At 33.6% G+C, this 27,031-nt stretch overlaps 1 protein-coding gene and 1 long non-coding RNA gene across 3 annotated transcripts; one reads left to right on the top strand and one right to left on the bottom strand.

The window, feature by feature from the left end:
* The first annotated feature begins 295 nt into the window (after positions 1 to 295).
* On the top strand, positions 296 to 1,259 carry LOC141698103 (uncharacterized). The gene is made up of 2 exons (XR_012564945.1): positions 296 to 474; positions 644 to 1,259. It is a non-coding gene; the product is annotated as an uncharacterized LOC141698103 (long non-coding RNA).
* A 685-nt stretch (positions 1,260 to 1,944) lies between these two features.
* Positions 1,945 to 19,572, bottom strand: LOC141697982 (uncharacterized). Of its 2 annotated transcripts, none has more exons than XM_074502570.1 (11): positions 19,415 to 19,572; positions 14,448 to 14,586; positions 14,196 to 14,354; positions 7,032 to 7,457; positions 6,591 to 6,932; positions 6,289 to 6,494; positions 5,870 to 6,177; positions 5,618 to 5,788; positions 5,412 to 5,525; positions 5,238 to 5,319; positions 1,945 to 2,334 (listed from the first exon to the last, which is right to left on the bottom strand). In XM_074502570.1, the coding sequence occupies exons 6-11, from the start codon at positions 6,298 to 6,300 to the stop codon at positions 2,239 to 2,241; spliced, it is 783 nt and encodes a 260-aa protein (XP_074358671.1). In that variant the 5' UTR covers positions 6,301 to 6,494; positions 6,591 to 6,932; positions 7,032 to 7,457; positions 14,196 to 14,354; positions 14,448 to 14,586; positions 19,415 to 19,572; the 3' UTR covers positions 1,945 to 2,238. The 2 variants fall into 2 exon arrangements, with proteins under 2 accessions (XP_074358671.1, XP_074358673.1); XM_074502572.1 differs by lacking the exon at positions 1,945 to 2,334 and adding an exon at positions 4,100 to 4,327.
* Between the last annotated feature and the right edge of the window lie 7,459 nt (positions 19,573 to 27,031).

Genomic DNA, 27,031 nt, shown 5'->3' with positions numbered 1-27,031 from the left:
ATGCAGGTGCATCACTTACATTACAATTTATAAAATACCGCTATACAAGTTATTTCATAAAATTACAAAAAAAGTTTAAAAAGTAAATAATCTTTCTAACATAGCGGTTAAGCAATAAACACTATCTAAAATTACATTTACATCACATATTGGGAAGCGCTATACAAGAAAGTGTATTTTAGGCAATTTGTTTTTATTTTTAATTCATATTCATGTACTTGAGTAGCGGTTGTGCAAGCGTATTACAAGTAACATCTTCTAATCTTCCAAATATAATGAAAAGTGTAATAAATGCCAAATAACCTAAGTTCAGCCTTCTTCTGTTCAAAGCCACTTCCGCTATGTAATCGGTACAATCACTTCCGCTATCCAGTCACTTCGGCTTCTCGCTATTACCAAAATCGATATATACAATCAGGCTCTCTAATGCTATGTCAAATAAAACTTTTTACTTCTCTACGGATGTGGGATTAGGTGTGATGAATTATATTTGTATATTTCGTTTCAAATCTGCTCCAAATTTCAATTAGGGTTTTGAATTCGCTATTATAAAGTTATTTTTTTTTTAATTTTGACCTCTATACTTCTCTGATGTTAACCTCTCACACTTTTTGGGTCTGATTATTCTCGGACTCTGTTGCAGAATTTGGGATATGTACTTCTTGACTTCTCTGGATTCGAAATTGGTGATATGCACATGAGTTGTTAAGAGTTGCGAATAATTCATGATATAACTGAATAGTGAAGGGTGGGCCTCAAAAGTCACAACCATATGTGTCGAATACGATTCTAATAAAGTAAACAACCAATTGATATATGTGATTACCGATTGCACTCCAAAAATCTAAAGAACGGAGATATTGTACACCTCACTCTGTCACGTAAGTATAAATAATTCTTTTAACACATGAACATGATATATAGAGATATTATTAAGTCCCTTTCTTCCTGAACGACCTGGCCATATACCCTTCAATTTTGATATATCTTATTTTTCTTCAATATTTTTAATTTGTAGTTCAAGCCGACAAGGGAGACATGGTTCTGCAAAATGGTGGCTGGCCGACACAGGGATTAAAGATGTCTTATTTTTCATGTTCCCCAATATTGAAGTCCTATCTTGTAAGAAAATGCCCTGTTTCAAGAAGAAATGGACATGTTACGTGTACCGTTAGCTTCTTAAGCACATATTATTAATGAATTAGTTTATTTGTAATAGGAGCTAATGTACAATAATTTAATTATCTATTTTATAAATATATATAGAGGATTTGAGTTGTACATTTTAGGTTAATGGTATATGAGTTTTTTCCAAGAAGTTGGACTGTGATTTTTTATTTGTCATTGTATTTAATTATTTATGATTATTCCTGAAATTTCAAGGTAAAAACTGGCAAAAAATAAATACATTCAATTTTTTTATTAAAAATTTGTACTTCGATAGCGTTCTTATAAATGCTAAGAAAGTGGTATTTATAAACATACACATGTTACTTACATAGCATTTTAGAAGTGATATTCAAGTGTACACATGGATAGCGGATAGTTCCATAGCACTTGTAGAAGTGCTATGTAAGTTACAAACTTAGAGAGCGTTTTATTAAGCGCTTTGCAAGCTTTTAGTACTTGCATAGCGCTGGCTTGCATATCGTTTAAAAGCGTTATCTAAGCTAAAAAATGAGCACTGTGCAAGCTAAAATCTGTAGTAGTGACGTGTTTTTACTTACTTCCAGGTTTCATGGATCTCTTTTGTGCTTCCAGGTTTGAGAACTTCCAATTGACTGTCGTTTTGTTTTAATATAGAATTAGTACCTCAAAGAAAAAAAATTAGAAACATAGATAGTTTGCAATAATGTAAAAACATGCTTCAGTATTGCTAATATTTAGCCAAAAGGTGGTATAAGTAAACATGTATTTTAAAAATACCCCCATCTTTATCCAACAGCTACATATAGAAAGGCTAAATACATAACAATAAATTCTTTATACCTGAATCCAAAGTCCTCCGACGTATTCTTCTTAGGTTGTTCTTTCTCCTCGCCTGCTATGAAATGGTTAGGATAAAATAGTAGTGATTATGGCTAAAAATATTTAATGCTATACATATACAGTTTAACAAAAGAGAAACTTAATACTACTCCAAATTCCCTGACCAAGGACATTATGAGATCATTATCAGCTGCCAAATCATCAATTTGTGGTGTTATTGTTATGTGAGACCGCACACTGGAACCAACTTTAGATCCATGATGACCAGAAGTTCCCCCTACCGCTTGAGGCAACATTAACATTGAGCTCTCTCATTGAACATTTGCACCAACTGGCCTTGAGCCCCTGCTTGAGGTAAGTGTTAGGGGTGCAACGCGTGATCAGTAAGTAAAAAGTATTCATTTAATTTAATGGAAAAGTTAAATAAATCGGGGATAAATTGAGAATTCAAGTGAAATGGATTGAGATTTAACAAATCATATGTGGTAAATACATTTTCGATTTAACAACTAGTGTGATACATTTTTGGTCTAAGAACAAGAAAGTAGGTTGTTAGGATAATATTAAATTTGGGGGAAAAGGTACTTACTAATGGAATCGAACGAAATCGAAACGTAATTTAAATCCAACCAACCACGTAAATACATACACACACAGAGATCTAAACATTAAAAATAGGAAATAAGTAACTACGGTGAAGATTTAAACAAAAATTGACCCAATTTGAAGTTCAAGACTTGTCAACAAAGATAAAACAAGTAAATATTAGTAGACAAATTAGGTTTAGTATACAGATTAGTACACAAATTGTTATAACCGGTATTTTATTTATCCTTTAATTAATATATATATATGGGTATATATTAAGTGAGTTAAATAAAAACTTTGTGAATATGTGCTTGTGTGATTCCAATTATGCGAAATAATTGTGTGATGTTGGAAAATAAGAAATGCATTATTTGCTATTTACATAGGTTATAAAATGTATTTTATTATCCAAGAAAAAATTATTTGTAAAATTATTTTTATTAATAAATTTTGAAATTGATCTTATTAAATTCCTAAAATTCTAAACTATTTTATGGTGTCATTCTTATAATTTATAGATTTATTGTTTTATTTATAAAATGTATTCTTTGTATTTAATTAGATTAATAATTATGTGATTACAAAAATGCCCTTGCATGCATTTTTACCCTCAATACAAAGTGAGGACATTCATGTCATTATCCACCCAACTAACTACTTTCTACCTTACCAAATGACCATTATAGCCTTGCATGCATGATGTGGTAGTTAAGAAAGATGGACAAGAAAGTAATTTACAATTCCACCACCCATTACACAACACATAAAATGATCAAACATGTGATCATTCTCCACTTGAACACTCCACCCTCACCCTCTCTCTCTCTATCGCTCTGTCTCTCTCTTTCCCTCTCTCTCGGCCGAACACACACACTCATTCTTCTTTTTCATTTCCAAACACCAAGAATTCTAGTGTAATTTCACTCCCTCAATCTTCTTAAACCCCTTCCATACATATTTGTGTAGAGTTTTGAATGATTGTTGAATGATTTGGTCACTACTATAGATTTCAGCTTGCATGGCGTTCATTTTTTGGGTTCTATAGCGTTTTTAAGCGCTATCCAAGACAGCTATAGAAGTTATCATACCTTCGATAGCGTTTATTTTAGCGCTATAGTATTGTGTACTTCTATAGCGTTTCTGCCAACATTATTGTAGTTCTTCACTTCCATAGCATTTCAGAAAAGGCTATAAGAGTAAACGCTGCCCAAGTCAGAGTACCTGCATAGCGTTTCTTAATCGCTATGGTAGTCATCCTTCTTCTCTTTAAAAACGTTTTTAGAAACGATTTTGAAGTCACATCTATATTCAAAATTGACACTAGCCTGTAGCATTTAACAAAACATTATTAAAGTTTTTTTTGAATTATAATTTATTTATTTGTTATTCCTCCATTTTATTTTTTCCATTAATAATTAGAATTACCAATGCAAAGACTAGAAATCCAAATCTCAACAACTCTAGCAAAAATAAAGTACTGGATTATGCCTCAAATAAAATCCATACATATCCAGAAGTTCCAAAAATTTGCAAGTGATCATTCAATACACTAAACTACATACAAAATTACTTCATGCACAATTTCAATTCAATCATTTGATAAAACTTTGAATTAGAATAGAACTTGAAAAGACTACTTCATCAACAATTTGTCCTTGAGAAATCGATTGTATAGGTAACCTGCCCAATTACTTTAAAAGCGGAGCATTTTATCACGATGATATGACTTTAATGGTGGAGAATAGGTAAACTGTAGAGTAAAAAAATTACGAACATAGTTAGATCACAAGAAATAATAATTCTAGTTACAGCTTAGAGCAATATTATAAATAAAAGAGCTCACTTATATTGATATTGATTTTTGTTTCACCGTTACACAATAGATCCTCAATGAAACATCTAACATAATACCCACAAAAAATGCCATCATTTGCGGCTTGCTTGGAGCACTACAACATTGGCAATATTACAGGTTTATTATTAGTTTAAAATAATGTCAAAATGCATACTTAATAATTTAAGATTAAGAAAAGAATAAATTAATAAAGCAAAAAAACAACAATTTACAGAAACCAACAAAATCAACACGGTGGATACAGTAAAGAATCAAACCCTCAAATTCTACAAAACGTAAAATATATTCTAAAAATCTATACAATATATTAGACTATATATTTTCCAATAATATTATATAATACATTTAATTTTCCGATAGTACTAACAGATGTAACCAAATAGGGACATGGTTTTTTAAATTGTTCAGATGTTTTTTCATAGAACACAAGATCAGGCCCTCAACAAGTAACTTGCAGCAAGGAAAATCAAGATCATTCAGGCAAAACTTATCTAACATCATTTTTTTTACAAGTGATCAAGAAAAGTCTATCTCTGTTTCTATATCACTCATTTTTATACCCTAAGCATGAATCATGTAATTTTATTTCTTATATCCCCCTTCAATTCTTTTACAAGCTTTCAATCAAATATATATGGAAAATGCAGTATGATCCCCGTTTGTTGCACAAAGATGGAGTAAACAGTGAATAAAAAGCTTGATGAGAACTAAACAAATTTAATAAACTCATGTCACCACATCTGGACGAGTAAGAAAAATAAAAAATACTTTATATATTTATCCTTTTATAGTAAGGGTTCGTAACCTGCACATTCATCCATCTGAAGCTATTGGTCATCGTCACAGTGTAGTTCTTCCCAGAGTGAGTCCGAAAGGTTCTCATAGCACTGAAAACAAAATATAACTCTATTGTAAACACCACTAAAGGACATTTATCTTAGGTTTTAAGTATAAAAAATAAATTGAAATATTCACTAACGTTTCTACAAGAGTTTTAACATGTCTGTAATGCGCAGCATTAGTCATCCGAGCTGGATCCATAAAGTATAAAGTCTCTATCACTGTATTTATAGCCATCAAGATCCAATGTTTTCTACATTTTATATATATTAGAGTTAGAAGAAATTACATACTATATATTCAAGTATAAATTTAATTAAATGTATTTATAAAATTATAACTTACCCAATATTATAAGGCATTAAAAGCAGATGGTGTTTGTCAACATACCCTAATAAAGACTTTGCCAAAAATGTAGAGGAGTTTTCTACAAACTGAGACACCAGATGTGGCGATACAAAAGATAACTTTTGTGCTGAGTTAGGATTTTTTGATAAATAGACCTCACACAAATACCTTAAATTAAAAAGAGAATATTATTAAAATGTGGTTGACAAGAAATAAGAAGTCGTAAATTTGTTTCAAAATTTACATTACCTAATATAGAAGATGATACTGGTTGCACTTAACCACTGGGAATTCAGCACCTCTGGAACATTTTCATTATTAATATGTTCAATCCACGGTTCCCCATTCCAATAAGGCCCTATTTCAACCTGTATATCAATAACACGATCAAACACAAAAGCAAGATCGTGACAAACATCTTGTGGGAGAGGATAGCCTAGTTGTTTTGAAGACACATCAACAACTGATTCAACTGTCTTTTCTTTTTGCTTTTCCTCAAACTTTTTATGGCCCTTAGCATGCGTAATTTTCTTCTTATTCATGGTTTTTGGAGTTTCCTAGAAAAAAACATCAAACAAAAATATAATCGAATTTTTAATACTTTAACTACTAGTACATAATATGCAAGTTTTATAGATTGTAAATGACAAGCATATATGATTAAATACCTCCATTTTCATCGAGACCAATTTACGTGGCCATGCAAGAAAATATCCAGGAGCTTCCCCAACCAGGTTTGCCTCATCACAAGATCTAGGAAGAGGAGTTTTTAACTCTCTGATTTTTCTGCAACCTCAAAATGGACCCTCACATATCCTTCTTCTAGTGGAATACCATGACCAGGATCCACATACAAATAACAAGCATTTTTTCCCTATTAAAAAAATGTTGAGTTTGTGAAAAATTAATCACATGTTCCATTTTCATGTATGTTGCATATTTAGATAGTCAGAATAATTTGAATATATACCTGTGGCAAGTCTTCAACTAAAACGGGGTCATAATGATCATGTTCACCATCACCATCATCATTCATGTCAAAGTTATCCATATGACTAGAGCCTCCGGACTGCATACCACGATTATAGCCCTTGCTTTTTAACTCCCTGATTTCATTTATCAAAAATGCAACATCATTTTTTAACTTAGATAGCTCGCTCCCTTTTGATGTTGTCTGCAATGACGTTTTTGTTACACCCCATCCTACAGCTCTTACTCGTCCTGAATTCTCCAGTGGTATTAGCCGAGCAAGCAAGTCATCAGTACCTATATTAGTCAGTTCATGTTCTCCCAATTTCTGTGATATGGTAACCTAATAAAAGAAGGTAAAAACACTTTAAAAATATACTGCTGATATGTAGTAGTTTTTAGTATCAATTATCAATAAACTGGAATAAGAGATATTATTTACCACCACATCCTCAAGTACTTGCAGTGTAGCACGATCTTTCACTATATCATTTTCATCACTTCTAGCATACTCCCAAGCATCTAATCGAGTCACAACAGGGTTCTTTTCACCGGCATCAATTTTTTTCTTAATCTGTAAAAAAATTAATATTCTATTATTAATCACCTTATATTAATCAATATTCACCTTCTAAGATTATAGATTTATGGTTGTTGTGTCGACAAAATGTAGTTCCTTTTCTTGCACCAGGTAAATAGCTTGAGAAAGGTGCATTATTATCCGAGCTTTTTATATTCAGTGGTGTATGCATAGAGCTGCTAAAATAGAACTTCTAATTATTTCTCTGATACGTGCATAGCCCAGACACGCCTTCCTGTATCGAGCCTCTATTCCTTTTGCTTGTTGTGAATTTTTTTCACTTTTTATCTGTATTTAAATAAAATTTCTTAGTCAAATACAAAATGAAATTATATAAATAATTTTAAATTAGAAAATATCACTAAAGAAAAAGTATACCACAAAATCTTCTTTCATAGCATTTTCTATAAATTCTTTCCAGTAAGGTGCCACACTAGAAAAGTGTGCATATAAAGCAGATGGCTCTGCTGAGTAGTTACCATGCTTATCTTTGACAAGTATTCTCAAGTTAGTTCTAAACTGTCGATGAAGGACACCAGCACGAGAAATGATTTTATTTTTATAGATATCTTGAACTCCATGAAAAGTTTCTTGAACACATGTTTTACAATCAATCAAATCCAGGTGTATTTGATAAATGTAATAAAGATTTAATATAACTTAACAAATACGAAGAAACAGACTCAAATTTTCAAATCCAAGGGTAAAGATGCACAATCTTTCTATTTTAATTGTAAGTTATCATATTCTAAGCAGGTGGCAAGCAGTATATATGACAGTGAAGCAGAAGGCCTGCCTATCATTCTTATGTGGAATGATTTTAAAAGAATTTACTTCTGCCACATTATAAGATAGAGAAGTTTCTAGGATAAATGGAGTGTTTGACGTTCTCACAAGGTTTGAATCTTTCTCAAGGATTCCTTTGATTTATAACATCTTTCTTCAGTTTCTTAAAGTTTTAATCGCAAAAAACAGGAATTCTTAACCAAAAAAGAATAGGGGTTATATTAATAACTCAAGTAAATAATCTGGAATTTGAGAACCTGAATGCTGACATGTGCTTTAAATCTAACAAACATATTCAACAAGTATTCAGAAGATACAAGTGGATCCTATGTGGGGGTTTTCGTGTGTGGATCAGAATCAATGAAAGAGTCTGTGGCTTCATGTTGCATGCTAAATTCCCAAGATCTCAAGAAGCATACTACTCGAAAGAGAAAACCATTCTTTAGTTTTCACTCTCTCAATTTTACGCTTTAGACTCAGGCTCAAATATACTTGATATCTTTGTACATTCTATTTTATTGAGGAAATATTACATGAGAAGAATTATTTGAGCAAAATATAGACTACACTAACAGAAGCATTCAATCTGAAAGTGGAAACATGTTTCCTCAAACTGGAGACCAGAGTAGTGTTAGAATTTTTATTAAAATGACAAAATTAATTTTACTACTATGGAGGCACCATGATATAAATAAATATCCAACAGTGAACTTTTGTTGATTCAAGATGAGCAACTGCTACCCTGTTAGCTATTTAACATTTATAGTAGACTACAATTGTCTGTTTACACAGAAATGTCAAAAGTAACTTATCAGTGTTGGAATTATTTCTAGTATTAATCTAAACTTGTAATAAATAAAATGGATGAGTAGAAGTAGTCTTGAATAAGTCTTTATTAGTTGAGATAAATTAGGAAGTAATGTGAACGTTGGAGTGTTTGTAGGCAGAAGTTAATTTGTTTCCCTGTTTTTTAGCAGCACTATGTAGCTAGTTTATAAGTAATTGTAAAACTCCAGGAGAAAGATGAGATGAATATAACTTCCTTTTCTCCAGTACAAAGCTTCATACACTTATATCTATATATATATATATATATCTTACTCGCTTCATTCTGGTATCAGAGCCACGGTGTTTAGGCGATCGTATGCCTAAAATCCAACCCAAGAACACAACGAACAAGATGGAGTCGCCCAAGACGAAGGAAGGAACAGTGGGTCTGAGTTACCCGATGCTAACGCGCAACAATTATACAGCATGGTCGTTAAGGATGAAAGTGTTCATGAAGGCACAAGGAGTGTGGGATGCGATCGAACCTGCGGATCCCAAGGCAACCGTAGATGAAAAAACGGTGCAGGTGGCCCTTGCAGTGATTTATCAGGGCGTGCCAGAGGACATATTACTGACTATAGCTGAAAAGGAAACAGCCAAGGAGGCATGGGAGGCAATCAAAACGTTGTGTATGGGTGCCGAACGGGTAAAAGAGGCAAAAGTGCAGACGTTAAAGGGTGAATTTGAATCACTGGTTATGAAAGAAACTGACCAGGTTGATGATTTTTGTATGAAGTTGAGTGGAATTGTGACGAACATAAGAGTTCTCGGAGAAGCGGTGGAGGAATCAAGTGTGGTTAGAAAGATCTTACGAGCAGTCCCTGACAAGTTTCTTCAAATAGCCTCAAACATCGAACAATTTGGAGATATAAAAGTTATGACAGTGGAAGAGGTCGTTGGGCGTCTCAAGGCCCATGAAGAAAGAATGAGAGGGAAAACTGAAAATGCTGGAGGACAGCTCCTCCTTACTCAAGAAGAATGGGCAAAGAAAACAAATAAAAATGGTGGAACAAATCACCAAAGCCAGAAATCTAGAGGAGGACATGTTTTTCGGGGAAGAGGAAGAAGTAATTTTCGTAACAATGGAGGTGGTAGAGGTCGACAAGAACAAGCCAGTAGGAGTGAGGGGCTGAACAAGAATTTCAACTCTCCACGTGATAGAAGCACGGTGAAGTGTTTCAATTGCAACATATATGGCCATTACGCAGCCGAGTGTAGGAAGCCACGCAGAGAGAAGGAGAAAAACAGGGATCAAATACCAGAAGCAAACCTGGCAAAACTCGAAGACGATGAGCCCACTCTACTGTTCACAGAGTGTGACAACAAAGAAGGTGACATGGTATTGCTGAACGAAGAGAAGGTTGTTCCCAAACTTGATCAAAAGGGAGATATAAAGACAGACAAGAATGTGTGGTATTTGGATAACGGCGCCAGTAATCACATGACTGGACGCCGGGAAAAATTCAGTGAATTAAACGAAAGTGTGCAAGGCAAAGTTCGATTTGGTGACGGGTCTACGGTAAAGATTGAAGGAAAAGGCTCGGTTATTTTTAAGTGCAAGAATGGGGAAGAACATATTCTCAGGGAGGTCTATTTCATCCCAACCTTGTGCAATAATATTATATCCTTGGGACAACTTTCTGAAGATGGAAATAAAGTTGTACTCAACGGAAATTTCTTGTGGGTATATGATGAGAGCGATAGGCTATTAATGAAAGTACAGAGATCAGAAAATCGCTTGTACAAGATAGTAATTGAAGATTGTAACCAGGTGTGTATGCTGTCAAAAGTAGAGGAACAAACGTGGCTGTGGCACACAAGATTAGGCCATGTGAATTTTCAATCACTGCACACCATGTCAGAGAAAGGAATGGCAAAAGGGCTTCCCAAGTTGGTGCAACCAAAGGCTGTATGCAGGGGTTGTTTATTATCTAAACAGACAAGGAAGCTTTTCCCAACAAGATCAGAATTTATGGCAGAAAAGAAGCTGGACTTAATTCATGCGGACTTGTGCGGCCCAATATCACCACCAACACCGGCCGGAAATAGGTATGTGTTCCTACTTGTTGATGATTATAGTAGGGCAATGTGGGTATTCATGCTAAGATATAAGGATCAAGCATTTGAGGCATTTAAAAACTTCAAGGCGCTTGTTGAAAAGGAAGCAAATGAGACAATTAAAACACTAAGGACGGACAGAGGTGGTGAATTTACCTCGAAGGATTTTGAAACTTTCTGTGCTAACAATGGTATAAAGAGACAGCTAACTGCTCCCTACACCCCACAACAAAATGGGGTCGTAGAGAGACGAAATCGCACAATGATTGCTATGACAAGAAGTTTATTGAAAGAAAAAGGGCTGCCACCTATGTTGTGGGGAGAGGCTGTAAGACATGCGATTTATATACTAAATCGTTTGCCAACAAAGGCATTAGTTGGAGAAACCCCCTATGAGGCATGGTCAGGATCAAAGCCAAAGCTAGACCATATACGTGTGTTTGGCTGTCTAGCACACGTCAAGATTCATGGAGGTGGCCTGGGAAAATTGGATGACAGAAGTGTCGGTATGGTCTATCTAGGTAAGGAGCCGGGGTCAAAAGCTCATAGATTGTACAACCCAAGTACCGGAAAACTCCATGTCAGTCGAGACGTATTGTTCGAGGAAGAAAAAGGGTGGAATTGGGAGTTTACTGGAGCACGAGGAAATGGCCCAACTGAATCGTTTGTTCTAATTGATGTTCGAGGCCACGCACAGGGTGAACCTGAACTGGAGATACCCTCTCCACGCACACCTAGTACTGTGAATAGCTCTTTCCATCAAACTAAAAATGATGGGTACACATCTGAAGTATCAACAAATTCCAGTGAAATATCAGAAAGCTCGAGCGAGCCTAGACGGTTTAGGCTGTTAAATGAAATTTACGATGACACGGAGGAAATCGAGACCTTTGATGAACTTTACTTGATAGGTGTTGAAGAACCAAAGACGTTTGAAGAAGCGAAGAACAATGTTGAATGGCACGAGGCAATGATGGCTGAGTTAGGAGCAATTGAGAAGAACAAGACCTGGTTTTTAACAGAATTGCCAGCGGGACAGAAACCCATTAGTCTGAAGTGGGTTTTCAAGGTTAAAAAGGATATGAATGGTGATATAGTAAAGTACAAGGCCAGACTCGTGGCGAGAGGCTATGTGCAGAAAAAGGGGATCGACTATGATGAAGTTTTTGCGCCTGTAACTAGAATTGAAACTGTGAGACTGTTGTTGGCATTGGCAGCAAAACAGGGATGGCAGGTGCATCATCTAGACGTGAAATCGGCGTTCTTAAACGGTGAATTATGTGAAGAGGTTTATGTGTCCCAACCAATTGGTTTTGAGAAGAAAGGAGAAGAACACAAGGTGTATCGTTTGTTGAAAGCCTTGTACGGACTACGTCAATCACCAAGGGCATGGTATTCACGTCTGAACAAATATTTAAGGAGCCTTGGTTTTTCGAGGTGCCCATATGATCATGCTGTGTACACGAGACGTGAAGGTCCTGAGTGTTTGATAGTAGCTGTGTACGTGGATGATCTCTTAGTGATGGGGTCAAACACTGCAAATATTCTGAAGTTTAAAAACCAGATGAAGACTGAGTTCGACATGAGTGATATTGGGAAGCTTGCATATTATTTGGGTCTGGAAGTGAATCAAAAGAATGGCTGCACTGAAATAAAACAAAAAGCATATGGTAAGAGAATTCTGGAGAAAGTGAATATGATGATGTGCAAGCCAGTTAAATTTCCCATGGAAAATAAGATCCAGATAGACAAAGATGAAGGAGGAGAGCTGGTGGATCCGACTTTGTACAGAAGCATCATAGGCGAATTGAGGTATCTCGTACATACTCGTCCGGATATTTCTTATTCAGTTGGAGTATTAAGCAGGTATATGGAAAAACCCACCACACTGCACTTTAATGCTGTGAAACGAGTTCTGCGATATATTAGAGGCACACTGGATTATGGTCTGGTATATAGTCAGGGAACTGGAAACTACTTGCTAAGCGGATACTCAGATAGTGATCATGCCGGGAGCGTAGATGACAGGAAAAGCACAACAGGTGTAGTGTTTTACTTAAACGAGAACTTAATAACGTGGGTTTCACAAAAACAGAGGTGTGTAGCTTTGTCCTCTTGTGAGGCCGAATTCATGGCTGTCACGGCGGCAGCAACACAAGGGATCTGGCTACAGAATCTATTGAAGCAGGTGGTCGATGTGGCACCAGGTCCTGTAGTAATTTATGTGGACAATAAGTCCGCAATTGATTTGACAAAGAATCCTATCATAAATGGTAGAAGCAAGCATATTGATATGCGGTTCCATTTCATTAGAGACTGTGTGGAACGGGGAGAAATAATAGTGAGGTATGTGAAGACGCAGGAGCAGAAGGCTGATATTTTGACTAAACCGCTAACATCAACGAAGTTCGAAGAAATGCGTATGATCCTGGGGTTGAAGAACTTAGCTGACCAAGTTTAGATGTAGGGAGAGAATGTTGGAATTATTTCTAGTATTAATCTAAACTTGTAATAAATAAAATGGATGAGTAGAAGTAGTCTTGAATAAGTCTTTATTAGTTGAGATAAATTAGGAAGTAATGTGAACGTTGGAGTGTTTGTAGGCAGAAGTTAATTTGTTTCCCTGTTTTTTAGCAGCACTATGTAGCTAGTTTATAAGTAATTGTAAAACTCCAGGAGAAAGATGAGATGAATATAACTTCCTTTTCTCCAGTACAAAGCTTCATACACTTATATCTATATATATATATATATATCTTACTCGCTTCAATCAGTGCATTCAGATTCAATATCAATAATACTACTAAATACAGTATGGTACTGCAGATGGGTTAAATATACTAACGTCATCATTAAATTTTGAAGGGGGACGCTTTTAGCTTCCTTCCGACTTTGTAATGCTAATAATAGTAAAATTTTACCTCCTGTCTTTTTAAGAAGGTACCTAAAAAAACAGTACTTCGGCCATCGAAAGAATGGCGACATCTGTCAACTTGATTGGTTATATTAAGAAATAACCATAATAAAATCATTTTTTAACCAGGAAAGAAGCGATGACCTTTGTATGATAAGAATTTCATTTACAATTGAAAAAAGAACTCATATATTGATGAGTAGCAGAATAATATAACAAAATATCAGCATCTTTCTAAGCACTATATCAAATATTAAAATTAATAAAAAAGCTCAAGGTCTGTCATATTTTTCTACCAAGAAACTAAGAAGGTTGATATGATCGTATGTCGGAATCTCATAATAATATAGCATGATAACAGTTATCTATTCAGAATAGTAATGGAAATAATAAAGCTACAGAGTGATTATACAGAGTTTTTTGTTCACAAAACAACGTACCTTAATTTCATCCCACAAATTTTGTTTTACAATATTCCATTCTTTTTTGCACCAATCATTGCAAGAAATTGGAATATTTCTTCTTGCATAAGAGCCGATGAAAAATGCTAGAGTCACTGACTCTTTGCCAATTGGTTGCCCTATCTCGTTCCAAATGACCTAAAAAATTATAAAAGAAATTTGATTTATAAATTGACAGTATTGTGCATATACACAAGTACTGTTGGTTATTTTTATTAGCTCTTTAATTACCTTCTGCACTATCCCTTTAGTCCTAACTTTCTTGACCTTGAGCATATTTACTATACCCCGTTTAGAAATTTTCTCCGTAATACCACTACCATTGGTGCCATTAGTTTCACTTGTGCCATTAGATCCAGAAGTCATAATCCTAAACAAGCAAACAAAATAATATTTAACATAAGATCAGTAAAATCTAGAAAGAAATAAGCACGACACTTAGTAAAATATTTAAGTAAGCATACATAAATTTCTACTACGAGATATAACATGTTTATATAAAAAAATAAATACAACAAGAAATACCATATGATATTTATAAGACATGAAGGTAATGAGAAAGCAACATACATTTCTTTGCTTTACTTTTTCTTTTACGTTTTTTAGTAAGCTTTGATCTTTCGTGTCCACGCACATTACAGAATTTTGGATTCACATATTCTCCCTCATCATGATCATTTCTAGAATAAGAGCATTCATAATCATCAGGGTTGTCCACACCCGTAGCAATATTTACTCCAAAAAAAGGATCGTCTATATTATCAATTTCTTCATCTACACCGTCATTTACTTGGTAACTATTGTTTAACTTGTTTTACAAGACAACGATGGACCATTTTTTATCGACAGGATCTGTAACATAGAAAACTTGTTGGGCCTGTGTTGCCATTATGAATGAATCATCTTTGTACCCAACCTTAGCAAGATCAACCCGTACAAACCCTGATTCCTCAATATATACACCACCAACATTGTTAACCCAATTGCAATCAAACACTGGAACCTTAAATCCTACATAATCCATCTCCCAAATATTCGCAATCCTTCTGAAGTATGTTGTATCAGATAACACAGGATCTTCATTATTTGATGATTGGTGTAATGCTGTTGCAGTAACTGCGACTCCACTATTCTGCATTGTGCTCGTTGCGTCATGTTCTAGAGTGTAAAAAGTATATCCATGTATTAGATAGCATTTGTAAGAATATACGAATGAATCAGGGCCTCTTTCCAACCATTTTACTCTATCTGATATTGATTCACTATTTTGCAGTAACTTATTCGTGGTATGACTTTTGAACCATTCAATAAATGTGCGATTATGCTCTAACTCTATCCAACTGGCACCTTTTTCCGGATGTTCTGAACTAATAGTTTCCTTATGCAAATCTACAGAAGGAACAACATCAACAGAGTTGTGTAGAACACAAAGGTGCACCCGATGCCACTGTGCACGATCGATCTCAACTTATTGACCTCCAGTTACACCTTCACCATGAATCCTACCACTATGACGATCAATAGGAAAACCAATTGCTTCGACATTTGGGATAAATTCTGACCAAAACTCTATTGCTTCTTCTATTAAATAGCGTTCAGCGATACAACCCTCTGGTCGAGACCTGTTCATCATATATTCTTTCAAAATTTTCAAATAACGTTCAACTGGGTACATCCATCTCATACGAGCAGGACCACACATTCTAGTCTCATAAATTAAGTGTATAGTTAGATGAACCATGATGTCAAAACATGATGGTGGAAAGTACATCTCAACCTCACAAAGTGTTTCAACAATTTGTCATTGTAGATACGAAAATCTTCTTGGATCAATGACTTTGCTACTCATTGATTTAAAGAACCAACACAACTTTGTGATCGTCACCCGCACGTTATCTGGCAAAATAGAATGAATAGCAATTGGAAGCAAATTTTCCATGATAACATGACAATCATGTGATTTCAAATTCTTTAACTTTAAGTCGCTCAAGGAAACAAGTCTCTTCATATTAGATGAGTATCCCTCTGGCACCTTGACAAAATGGAGAGTTTGTAGTAATACTCTCTTCTTATCCTTAGATAGAGTATGAGCAGCATTAGGTAAATAGGGTGTTGATTTTCCATCTTTTTGGACAGAGGCTAGTTCGTCTCTTATTCTCATCTCCACCACGTCTTGTCTTGCACTAAGACCATCTTTAGTTTACCTTTGACACCAAGCATTGTACCAATTAGGCTATCGAAAACATTTTTCTGCACATGCATAAGATCGATAAAATGCCTAACATAAAGGTCTTTCCAATAACTTAATTCAAAAAATATTGAACGCTTCTTCCAACCCCTGCTAGGAACATCCTTTGCGAATTTTTTACCAAACTCTATGTTTAGATTTTCAACCTCACTAAATACTTCATCACCTGATGTTATAGGAGGAGCACCTCGTTCTTCCACTTCACCATTAAATGCCAATGGAATATTTCTATATGGATGGTTTGATCTCAACCACCTCCTATGCCCCATGTAAACACACTTCTTACAATTTTTTAATCGAATATGATCAGTCTCTTCACCACACAAAGGACATGCATAATAGCCTTTCACACTATATCCTGAAAGATTGTTGTAAGCTGGAAAGTCACTTATTATTCCGAATAACATGGCTTTCAACTTGAAATGATCTTTTCTATATGAATCTTATACTTCAATGCCCTCTTCCTATAGTAGCGTCAAGTCCTCTCTTAAGGTAAAAGGTACACATCAATGTCATTACCAGGTTGTACAGGCCCCGATATTAAAACAGATATCATCATATATTTGCGCTTCATGCAAAGCCATGGTGCCAAGTTATAAATCATCAAAATTACAGGCCACGTACTATGAGAACAATTTTGAAGATTGTAAGGATTCATTCTATTTGTTGAAAGTGCTAAACGAAGATTCCTTGGTTCCTTCCCAAAATCCTTATGTTTATCGTCAAATGTCTTCCACTGTGGTGAATTGGCAGGGTGTCTTAACATCCCATCTTTAACTCTCCCATCATGATGCCATGTCAAATTTTTAGCATCTTCCATACTAGCATACAATCGCTTAAGTCTGGGTATTATGGGAAAGTACCACATGACCTTGGCGGGAGAATTACCATTCTTATAACGTTCTAAACCGCACTTCGGACAAACTTTAAGCTCTGTATACTCTTTTCGATATAAAATACAGTCATTGGGGCAAGAATGAATCCTATTATGTACTAATCCAATATATTTGAGCATTTGTTTAGCCTCATAAGTTCTACGAGGCAGGACATTTCCATCTGGCAATAGTTCACTAACAGCTGTGAGCAGCTCCGTAAAGAACACATCAGAAACTTGATGTCCAGCTTTTAAGTTATACAAAGTTAACACGGCCGATAATTTAGAAGCCTTGGTGCACCCGGGCCATAACGGTAATGCGGCATCATCCTTTAGTCTCTCATTCATATCAGGATGATCCCGTAACTCTGAATTAATCATGTTCCCGATGTCAATTTTTATCACTAGAATTGCTACTTTCAATGTCTTCCATAAAATTTATATTTTTTTTATCTATGAACTGATAATTCGAATCAAACTTACTTGATCGGTGTTCTCCTTTATTTTCACCGTGATATGTCCAACATGTATGAGTTTTATCAATACCTTCACACATCAAGTGTTCCTTCAACTTTTCCAGGCCGTCAACTTCTATAATATTCAAACATTTCAAACATGGACACTTGATAAACCGAATATCCTTAGCATGTTTACCTACATGCTTACAGAAGTCATTCACGCCATGTTTATATTCTTTTGACATAGGATCTGCTTTAACCCAATTACGGTCCATTAAATTACCAACAATATATAACGTGAAGATGAGCATGATTAGGTCATTTATATTTAAATTATGTTCCGCACATTAATTTGCACAATAAAAAATAAGAGATAATCATAACAAAATATTTAAAAATGAGCTAATAGAATGTAAAAATCATAGAGGTGTTACATTTTGAACTGTTACCGAGTCAATACTTAGTAGTTATTTATTTTGGCTTTGACATTTTATAAATAAATTTAAAGAATATAAAATCAGAAAGGTATTACTTATGACATTTTCTCTAGGACGTGAAGCAAAGAAAATTTTAAAATAACACATATACAAGCTTTGGAAGATAAATAATTTTTCTTTATTATAATTATTTAAAATACATATTAATTGTAGAACACAATTTGGATAATATATATGAATAAACTTAAATTCAGTTGAAGCAACTTAAATTTGTGTCTCTTACAAAAAAATCTAATTTATTTTAAAACTAATATAGACAACAGAGATATTAATTGACTTATAAACTAATCAAAACTGACCTAACAAAATATTGTAGAAGCAATTTTATAATAATTAATTCAAGGAAATACATTATTAATAAACACTGTGGAGTGCCATCAATGATGTTCATGTCAAATAAAATTCAGTGTGTAGAAGTCTATGTGCTTGGTATCTAATACAATAATATTCTATTAGGTGGCCTGCATATTTGTGTTTGATGACCATAGAGGCAGAGCAAACACTTTCATAATTAAGCAATTTGGAAGCCTAATCAACTAGAGGGTTAAAGTACTCCTGAGGAAATATTAGTCCTCGACCAACCACTAATAGCAATATATCAAATTTATCATTACAGGCAAATTAAATAATCTGGCACCTTGATTAAAGCTCTATATTTTTACTACAGTGCTTTACAACCTCCTATATACAAAGCTGCTTAAGTATCAATATTAACAATTTAATTAATTTATCAAATTAAATTCATCACAAAACTCAATTAAGTACTATAATTACATAAAAGATCTCCATTAATCAGGGTGTCAATACCCAACATTAAGAAACCTGGATAATGAAATAGAAAAAAATGAAAACTCTAAAACTAATATTTGAACAACTGAATACTCACAAATTGAGATAATTATTTTTACTACAGAGCTTTACAACCTCCTATATACAAAATTATGTAAGTATCAATATTAATAATTAATTAATTTATCAAATTAAATTCATCACAAAACTCAATTAAGTACTATAATTACACAAAAGATCTCCATGTGTCAATACCCAACATTAAGAACCCTAGATAATGAAACCCAAAAATAAAAACTCTATAACTAATAATTGAACAACTAAATACTCACAAATTGAGATAAAGGCAGAGATGGTTGAAGTGGTTTCTGAAATTTCAAGACCTGCAAATTAAGATACCTCAGAACCCAGCACTTATATTGATTTTCGTGAAGATTTATGAAGTAGAATTAGGAACCTGGAATTTGGAGGATGTGATGAGTCATATAACATGTGTTTTTAGGTGTATATGCAGGGATACTATATGTATTACTTAGAATTGTTTAACGAGTTCAATTTAAAAATATAAAAAAAGGACTTAAAATACACTCTCTACTATATTGCTTTTAGAAACGCTATAGAAATTAAATAAAAATTTAATAAAAATTACTTAAAATACTATATCTTGCATAGCTCCTGCTCAAGCGTTATCCAAGTTGTCACTTACATAACACTCCTTTATTCAGCACTATATTAGTATTTTCTATTTATTTTACATTTATTTTTTAGTTTATTATAACCTCTTTTATAGCAGTTATTTTAAAAATGCTATGTAAGTACCTATCTTGTATAGCACGTAGAATAAACATTATTGAAGCTGTCTTTCCCAAGTTTAATTTTGTAGTAGTGGGTGTTGCATGTAAGAGGTAAGTACAAAACTCAAGTGGAAGGCCTTAGTTCTTATGAACTTAGGATCCAAACTAAGAGTTAAATTAGCAAAGGGTTGTGAAGGGAAAGACATGGGAGTTTCACTCACATACAAGTGCCATTCCTTTCCTTTTCCAATCGGCCATGACTCAAAAGGAGCCGAATGGAGTGATTGTTTGTATTATTGTTTGATCTTGATTGCAATGTGCTTAAATCATGATTTTTGGAGATATTACCATAGTTTAAAACTTTGAATGTTATATATTTCTTATAAATATGATCATGATAAGGTTGCATGTTAGTTTTATAGAATAAAATCTAAGTGCTAGTAAGATATCTTTAATATAAGTCAAGTGCATGCCATGAGTTGTGAGATATTAAGCCTTGAATTGATTTGCATGTGATGATAAGCGCTTTATTATGACAATATATAGTTTGTACAGTGGTTTAATAAGTATATTCAATTGGTATTATATTTGCATGTTGTGATATATATTTGTTTTGTGCTTAAGTACTCGAAAATGTGATTTAAGTGTTAGTCTTGCTATTTTATTTATATAATTCGGTTATGGTGCATAAGGGTATGAATGATCTCCACCACTTGTTAGTGTGTTAAATGAGTGTATTATGATAGTAATTATGTTTGGTTGAAGTTTGGGATCTTGGTTTATAAGTGGGAGTTAAGGTGGAAGAACTTAGAATAGATTCAAGCATTTTCCAGATTTGAGGTTTAACTTTTGAGTGAGAAATAAATGAGCATTTTTTAGGCCCTGCAAGGACCAAACTACCAGGGGTTAAGAATTGATCTATAGTAGATCCCAGAAGTTTTAAATGATAGAAATAAATATATTTAGCTAGGTGCACAAGTCAAAACTTGAATTCTGCCCGAATAGGGACAGTTTGAGTTATGAGCAAGTTTGAGCTTAGAAAGTGATATTATGGGTAGGTCATTATTAGGCCTTGATTAGAACTGATACTAGGGAGTATGTAGGAGGTTTACAAGCTATAGTTTGGGAGTTTAGAGTTAAAACCAAGGGTGTGAAGTGAGAACAAAATAGAGCAGTTTGAGTGTCACTAGAATAGGGGAGAGTCAACTTTGAGAGTAGGCCCAGGGAGGCCTAGGGTAGGCCTTGGTGTCATTACAAGTGCAAAATTTAGGTTTAGGATCTTAGATTCCATAGTAGTAATTTGAGTAGAAAACTTTAAGTGGAAGATGGATCAATGATACTAGAAACCATTCGATGTCACCTAGGTGTTGCACTTAGGAACACTTTGACTTTGCACTTAGTTTTTGAGTCTCTAGAGGTAAGGCCTGAGTTGACCATTGAGTTCTTATAATAGTTAGAGGTCATTAGGAGGTTAGGCCATGATTGTGTTCAAGTGAAATGAGGTTGGTTTGATGGGGCACTTCGAGTTTGGAGAGATAGTCAGGTTGCACTAGGCTAGTTAGCACTTCGAGTCATTTGTGTTGGTAGAGTGAGATTATTCAATAATTAATAGTGCACTATATTTTAAGTAATATATTATGTGACTAAATGTGTTATGTGCTCCTAAATGACTACTTGGGACATGATGCAATTATGTGAATATTAAGAGTCGGACGTGTAATTAGGCCTAAGTGCCACTATGATTCGAATTTCCTATAACTAGGATGGAAATTTTGTGAGAATATATTTTGATGAGGTTTAATATTTTGTGTAGGCTCAGGAGAAGATAATAATCTTGTCGTCAAAGTCGAGTAGTGCTCCCAATTGCTTCCACGATCAAGACGAGAGTTAGTCCAGCCTTCTTAAGGCAAGTGTTTTTGCCCTCACTTATCGTTCTAGTGATGTTTTCCTTAAAACTATATATATTGAAAGTGTTTCCCCTTGTCAATTCTGTATATTGCAAGTGTCTTTAAACCCTCTCGAGATATGTTGCAAGTTATTCTGAACTTTTAAGATGTATTGCACGTATTCTGAACCATTCCTTCGAATTATGATAGCATGCTCATATAATTATCATTGATATCATTTCAAATACTCTGATTTAGATTGACATATTGCAAATGCTATGCCTTACTTTCGATTATTGGAATTGCTTTAAGTCTACTTATGCTTTTATTAAAATCACATCCTTATCACTTCTTTGTTTCAATTTGACCTCGTACCTATAACGCCCTCCAAATCCGGGGTATAGATTTGGGGTATTATTAACACTAACTACTTACTAAACCAAGTTTTTAAAATGTTTATTATAAACTGATCTAAACAACCTGTCTTAAGAACTCACTTTATTAAAAAAAATTATTCTATTCACATTTTAAACTAAACCTCTTTTATTCAAACTACAACTATTACATATCCTGCTATACATGTTCTGACAACTCAAAGCTCTCTTCTAGGATAGGGACACAGACCCTTGGAATTAGAGGGTCTCGCTGCTTGACCCGCTTCTTGACTATTCGGGTTCTGATGGGTTTCATTCTCATCCTTAACTGAAAAACAAGGTGAACAACAATAAAAGGGGTGAGCCAAAATTACTCAACAAGCCTACAACAATATATAAATATAGTGTAAAGAGAGAAGGATAAATGAACCGGTAATTTGCTGGTTTGAACAACCTTCTATTTCTGTAAAGAATAATAAATGCCATTGGTGGCGAGTGCCAAATGAACCAGGCTGGAAACAAGAACCAACATATGCTTTCGATCGTATCGTAACCAGTCCATAGCTTAGCATCCGGAATAATCAGTATGCTTTTGATGTATCCCAACATCAAGATATATTAGAGTATATGTAAGTAAGGATATAAGTATTGGAATATGAATAGAGGATTCAATGAATTAGGGAAATCAAGAATCGAAATGAAATGAAAACAAAGAATCGATAATTGTGTATCAGTATACGTGAACAAGAGTTATCAAGGTATAATTGATATGGAAAGTTGGATGTAATTTAGTATTCTGAACTTGGAATAGGGGAAAAACTTGTATGGTGCGTACTTCACCTCGTAAGATTCACTACTTTTTGTTTCTTGCTTGATTCGCCTTGTTGGTACTGAATCTATCACAGAAAGATATTTGTTTAGATGCCTTACTTCATACGCATATCTATAATTGACACCACGAAGCCCTAATCGTCTACCCATACGATTCTATCCGACTCGCATATAATTATATAGCACATATGGTTCACATAATCACGTAAAGCACATAGCACATAAGGCACATAATTAATTTTTGACTTATAATTACATTTAGAATCGATACTAGACTCATATTCGCATAAACAAACACTATATGGTTCGATTCCTAATTTTTCAGGATTTATTAGACTCGTTTCTATCACCAATAGGGCCTATAAACAATTAATTATCATAATACGACTTGCTTCCGAAAGAAATTATGATTTATAATTATTTTTAATGGAATCGGGTCATTTTTATGAGTCTAAGGGTTTTCGTTTCGCTTAAATCGGATTAACGGTTTAATTATTACGCAATAAACAAGATTTAATTAATTATAAATCAATAATAATTAATTATATTTTTAAATAATTATTCCTAAATTTTAAAATTAATTACAATTTATTATGAATTATATAATTAAATCGATTACTGATAATTAATAACTCGGTACGAATAATCATTACGAAATCTGATCGCATAAATAAATGAATCAACGCTCGAACACCCATTCCAAATTATCGCAACACAACTCGAATAATTATGAGTTACTTGAATTATTCGATTAATTATTGAATCATTGATCGAATTATTCGATCGTATTATTTAATCTTATTAATTACATAATTACTTAATTATTAAATAATATATAATTAAATAAATAATTAAATAATTAATTAAATAATTAAATAATTAAATAATTAATTAATTTTAAATTTCTAAATTAATAAAATAATTTAGAAATTATTAATAAAATAATTCAGTTTTTAAATATGATTTTTATAATTATTAAAACTAATTATTAAAATTCAGAAACTAGAAAACAGGGAAAGGGATTTGGGATTTTTGGATCGAAACCGAGTCGACGAAAAACAGCCCACCAGCGTCGATACCGGTGGGTTTTTCCCGCGAGCAAAATCGACCAAAACACAGGGTTTTGATCCTGGTTCTTTCGCGATTTTAGTCCACGACATCATCCTGGCCACGTCACCTCCTTCCCCCGCCTCCCCTCATAGCTGTAATCACTGGAAGACGAAGAACAGGGCGGCGACGGCGCCGTCTCCGACGAGCACAAAACTGAGACCATATCCTACGAAACCGCTACGGTTCGACTCTAAACTTAATGATCTACACGTTCGCAACCATCAAAACATCTAACAATCAACGAATCATATAACTCGAATTCGAAACTAAAACCCGAAATTTACAATTCAAAAATTAATTAATCAAACAACAAAAATGATTACAGAATCATTAACTATGATTAATAAGCTTCAAATCGACTACTTACATGACTGATTTGGATGCCAGAATCACCTTGAATTTGTGCTTTGATTCTTGCTACTATAAACCCTAATTTCAGAGAATTGGGGATAGTTCTTGAATTTTCTGATTTTTTATGATTAATTAACTAATTAATTAACAGTAAATGATCTATTTGTATTTACCAAAATAATACCCTTAAATAAAATTAAGGGTCCAATTACACATCTAATAAAAATATTTGTCTCCTATTTTTATAATTTTTAGGTATTAATTATGAATTTTTAAAAATTCAATATATACAAAATATATGCCAAAAATTCCCAAAAATTGTGAATAATATAAAAATTGCAAAGAAAAATGATGCTTGATAATTTCTTGATCATATAAAAATAAAAATGTTATTTTTGTGGGGTTTTTGACACCCGAAGGGGTCCGGAAAAGTTGTTTTTCACGAAAAAGGTAAATTTGTAAAACGTCAAGATGTTCAGAATATCGATGTGGTATAGGCCATACTTGGGAAAATAGGGCCAATAATTTTATTCGAAATATGGGCTTTTAAAACACTGTTTGAGCTGTACGGATTTTGATATAAAACCTATAACTTATAATAAAACACTCAATAAATACTCGAAACACATTCCGATCAAAACAGTCAACACATAGCACATATCAATTAGGGTTTTATTACTCAACACACTTAATCACATAATAATATACATAAATTATCTTTATTAAGATATAATACAAGCGAAATTTCCCGGTCGGTAATAATTTTCTTGAAAGGCATATGTCATAGCCTATTTGTGTATTCGAGGATTTAACTCAACTCAAATAAGTATATAACAAGTAAATAGTGGTTCTATCGTCAAAAAGATCTCTCAAAGTAACATATGTCTAAGGATTAAGGAACATTGTTCATCTACAGACTTGAGGACTTAATTCACTGGAAGAAGCTCAAGAAATTGATCAAGCCTCATTGATATAAATCAAGCTTGTGGATTTAATTAAGTGACAGAGATCTTGTCCGGGTATCAATTAATTACAGGGATTTAATCTGAAGAAAATCATGTTATCAAAGTCAAGATATGAAGAAACTTCACGGAAGTTAGTCATTCATGAACCAGACAGTACATCGAATGTCAACATTGAATTGGTGGAATTGATTCATAATTTACAGTGATTTTCAGAAGATTGTCAGAAGAGTGGTTGTTGTTCAAGAATATTATTAATTCTCTATTAATTAATTAAGTCATATAATTTAATTAAGAAAATAAATTATATTTGCAAAGATTAATTTATTGATTAATTGAATTAATTGATTAGTTAATTCTGAATTAATATTATGTATTTTCAGAATGAATTTTGAATTAATATTCAATATTAATTCAGCAAGACAAACATTTGAACTGGTATGACAATTGGATTGTCATACCGAAAGTCTTTCCAGTTCTTTTAGATTGTCTTGCCGAAAGTCTTTCCAGTTCTTTTAGATTGTCTTGCTGAAAGTCTTTCCAGCTCAAAGGATTGTCTTGCCGAAAGTCTTTCCAGCTCAAAGGATTGTCTTGCCAATACAATTCAATTGGATTGTTTTGATTACTTAAAAACAGAAGTAGATCATTCAAGACAGTATTGAATATTTCAACCAACGTAAGAACACAAAAACAAAAAGAAAGTAGAGAACTTATTATCTTCAACTGCAATATTACAGGACATTAATTTCTAGTATTTATTGTTAAATCTAAACCACTAGAAATCCTTCTCTTATTCTTGTGTAACTATCTAGCGGATGAAAATCCCTAGAACTTAATCTCAAATTGCCTTTAACATTTGATCTTTTTATTTCAAAAATAGAAAAAGTTCATGTCGAATTTATTCTAGATTTGGAATAATTTATTTGAGATTAATCCCTTGTAAACGATACCGTTGTTGTAACACCTTTCAAGTTTAATAATAGTTTTATTTAACTTGAATTTTGTATCACTTTTTTATTCCACATTATATTCGATTAAACGGTATAGTTTGTATTCAACCTCCCTACTACAAACATATTGTGACCTAACAATTGGTATCAGAGCCTTCTGATTAACGAACAAATCAAGATCCTAGACTTTTATGATTCTTCCACTTCTTGAATTTTTATTTACTCAAAAATTCATAATGACTACACAAAAAGTTGGAACCGTTAAAATTCCACTTTTCGATAAATAAAATTATATTATGTGAAAGAAGAAGATGCTCTTGTTTTTACTAGTTGCAAATCCCAAATATCTGAACGTGTTAAAGAAGGGTCCAAAAATTTCGATGGTTATTGAACCAGAGGTTATAGAAGATGATGTTGTAATTACCAAAGCTAGAACCTATGTAAAAGATACTGAGGATTTTTCTCCTGCTGAAAAAAAAGAGGCCTTCTTGGATGTCAGCCTTCAATTAATTTTAGTTGATTCCCTTGATCCCTTGATGAACAGACATGTGATGAACTGTAAAAATTCCAAACATATCTGGGAAACTATTGAGGTGATTAATGAAGGCACAGAGGAAGTTCGGGAGAACAAGTTAGAGATCCTAATCTCTGAGTATGAACATTTTAAATCCAATCCAGGAGAAGGAATTAC

This window comes from Apium graveolens, chromosome 11 (assembly GCF_009905375.1).
Source record: "Apium graveolens cultivar Ventura chromosome 11, ASM990537v1, whole genome shotgun sequence".
NCBI classification, from domain to species: Eukaryota; Viridiplantae; Streptophyta; class Magnoliopsida; order Apiales; family Apiaceae; genus Apium; species Apium graveolens.
The sequence above is the reverse complement of the archived record's forward strand: the minus strand, read 5'-3'. Positions and strand labels throughout refer to the sequence as shown.

Bases quoted from the DNA above. Each gene is read 5' to 3' on its own strand.
- LOC141697982 (XM_074502570.1), bottom strand. The intron at 5,789-5,869 runs GTAATGTAAATT...TTTTAATTTAAG, and splicing joins AGTATCATCTTCTATATTAG to GTATTTGTGTGAGGTCTATT. The intron at 5,526-5,617 runs GTAAGTTATAAT...TATAAAATGTAG, and splicing joins TTAATGCCTTATAATATTGG to AAAACATTGGATCTTGATGG.